A 2,760-nucleotide genomic window follows, 5' to 3' on the forward strand; every position below is an offset into this window, starting at 1 on the left:
GATCCTCAGAATAATACTCTGTAATGACCCATATGGGAAAAGAATTATATACAGTTCTATGAATTTAGAATTAAAATTTATTATTTATATTTGTTTTATGGGTCACAGAGCTATAGTATTAAATATTAAATTCAAAGTTTGCTAAGAAAGGCAATTTCAAGCACCTTTGAATTACGGCAAATGTTAATGTCCCTATTTGGTGGCAAAGAAACTATAGTCAAAGATAATGAATGGTTTTCCCCAAAAGACACACATATGTTTATCACTCTATATGGGGCTAAATATACTCATTAATGAAGAAAACGATTTGATTTGCATTCCAGGCAATGATGTTGAGTTTTTACTGAACTCTCTTTTCTTTAGGCATGTTTAACTAATATGTATTTGCAAGGCAGTTGGCTATAAGACCTTTTTTCAAGTAAAGCTAAGTAGTCAACCAAGGCTTTAAACTCAACGTGATTTTCTCATAACTCCTACATTGAACTAGGCCCAACTTATGCAGTCAAATGGTAAAGGAAGTTGTCTCTTTAAACTCGTAAATTACTAGTAAGTTTTCTTGAGTTAGAATATTTTTGGCCTTAGGTTTTTCGATCGTTGTTCACCGTTCAAAGCATCCTTCTGCTTTTTCTCTCTTCCTCCACAGTAAGTTCTACTTGTATTTGCCCTGACCTCATTGTTGTTTATCATACCAGTGTAAGACTGGCTAAGGTTTATGGCAAAAGTAACATATTTAAAATCACTGAGTCTAAAATTTTTTATGTATGTCCCTTTGCATATGTTTATTTTATATGCTTTTGACCTAAATATTTCTTGATTTCACTTGCCTCTGGGGCCTTTGGTGGATGACATAATTGGACATTGACTGTTAGAAGATGACTAAATGCTGTCAATACATGTTGGTTAAAGTTAACTCAGGATAGTAGTGGCATTGTTAAAAACATGAGAGCATTTCCAGTTTACTTGGGATTCATTTAGGAACAGTTTATGCCAAATATACCTTTTAACGCTTTCTTAAATATCTTTTCTCTAGCTATTACACCAACTTTTTCCCCTGAAACTAAGTTAACTAGTCATAAGTGTTAGGGAAAAAAATGATATGACTTGGTAAGATCCAATATTGCAAAAAGAGTCTCAAAAGTAAATAAGGGCTGTGTAGAGATCATTAAGAGTTGATGGTTTCTTTCTTTGTCCTGTTTCACCTGTGAACTTTATGACACTGTCCTCTCGTGACTTCCATGTCTGAAATCTTCTTTGAAAGGCAGAAACAGTCACCCTTACTTCTTAGGTCTTCTCTTCAAAGATCATCTTTTCCTGACCCAAAATTCCTTAGTTAGTACCCTTCTAAGGGCAGCTTTCACATCCTTGTTCCTCAGAGTATAGATAAATGGATTGAGTGTGGGTGTGACGATTCCATAGAAGAGAGCCATGATCTTCCCTCTGTCCCGAGAATAACTAGAGGGAGGCTGGACATACATACTGATGGCTGTAAAGTAGAAGAGAGAGACCACCAGCAAATGTGAAGCACAGGTATTAAAGGCCTTCCAGCGACTTTCAGCAGAGCGGATTCTCATTACTGCCCGGGCAATGAACACATAAATGCCCAGGATGAGGGAGAGGGGCACCAGAAGTAGCAAAGCACCTAGCACATTGAGCTCAGCCTCATTCACATGGGTATCTGTACAAGCTAGTTTCAGAAGAGCAGGAACTTCACAGAAGAAATGGTCCATCACCCTCTGTCCACATCTTGGGGTCAACACGGTGAGAGTGGACTGCACAAGGGAGTTAGCAAAGCCACTAATCCAGGTCCCAGTGGCCATGTGGATACAGCGTCTCTGGTTCATGATGATTGGGTAGCCAAGGGGCTTGCAAATAGCAGCATAACGGTCAAAGGCCATGATGGCTAGAAGTATGCATTCCGTAGAACCCAAGGCCAAGGAAATATAGAGCTGGGCAACACAACCACCATAGCTAATGGTCTTTTCTGGTCCCCAAAGGTTGACTAGCATCTGTGGGACAGTACTGGTAGTAAAGCAGAGATCCAGAAAGGATAGATTAGAGACAAAAAAGTACATGGGATTGTCCAGCTGGGGATCCAGGCAGGAAACTAGGATAACAGAGATATTTCCAAACAGGGCAAAGATGTAAGCCACCAGAAAGATTACAAAGAGTGGTGTTTCCAGCCAGGATCGATCAGAAAATCCCAATAAGATAAAATCATCTAGTGAGCTCTGATTACTGACCCACATTTTGGCACTGATGGGAGAAATTCCAGCTGAGACCTCTAAACACCCACTTCTCTAAGGATGGGTATCAATGATAAAAGGAAGCCACTGGAAGCTAAAAACCATTTAGCTCTCATTTCTGCTTTAATTTGCGTCTATATTCCAATTATGATGAAATATCAAGCCAACATTATCAGTGTAATAGTGAAAGATTATTAATAAAAGAATAAAAAGAACCAGCAAAGTAACTGGGAAATTTTCCTTATGTGATGAGTGTCTTCTAGTTAGTTATCATTCCTTTGGATTTTGCTGTCTTTTCTTCTAAAAAGTTTCAATAGAACTACCATCAACCCTACTTTTCATGAATATTTAACAGTAACAACAGAGTATAGATGAAAACAGATTGTAAGAAGGCAGAGTTTCCCAAATACAGTTCGACCAAAGGACAGCATGAAGAAGGCAGGTGGATCAGCAGTCCAGGGGGAGCCAAGGCATTTTGATATCTTCATCTTCCTTAAACTGACCCTAGTCAGAAACA

At 38.7% G+C, this 2,760-nt stretch overlaps 1 protein-coding gene across 1 annotated transcript; it reads right to left on the reverse strand.

Annotated features, from left to right (window-relative positions):
* Positions 1 to 1,301: 1,301 nt before the first annotated feature.
* Positions 1,302 to 2,246, reverse strand: LOC129557769 (olfactory receptor 2B6-like). Its single transcript, XM_055428406.2, has one exon. It carries the CDS (start codon positions 2,244 to 2,246, stop codon positions 1,302 to 1,304), a length of 945 nt encoding a protein of 314 aa, XP_055284381.2.
* Between the last annotated feature and the right edge of the window lie 514 nt (positions 2,247 to 2,760).

The sequence above is a fragment of the Moschus berezovskii genome, chromosome 23, assembly GCF_049115385.1.
Source record: "Moschus berezovskii isolate FMDL1 chromosome 23, NW_MosBer_1.0, whole genome shotgun sequence".
Taxonomy (NCBI): Eukaryota; Metazoa; Chordata; class Mammalia; order Artiodactyla; family Moschidae; genus Moschus; species Moschus berezovskii.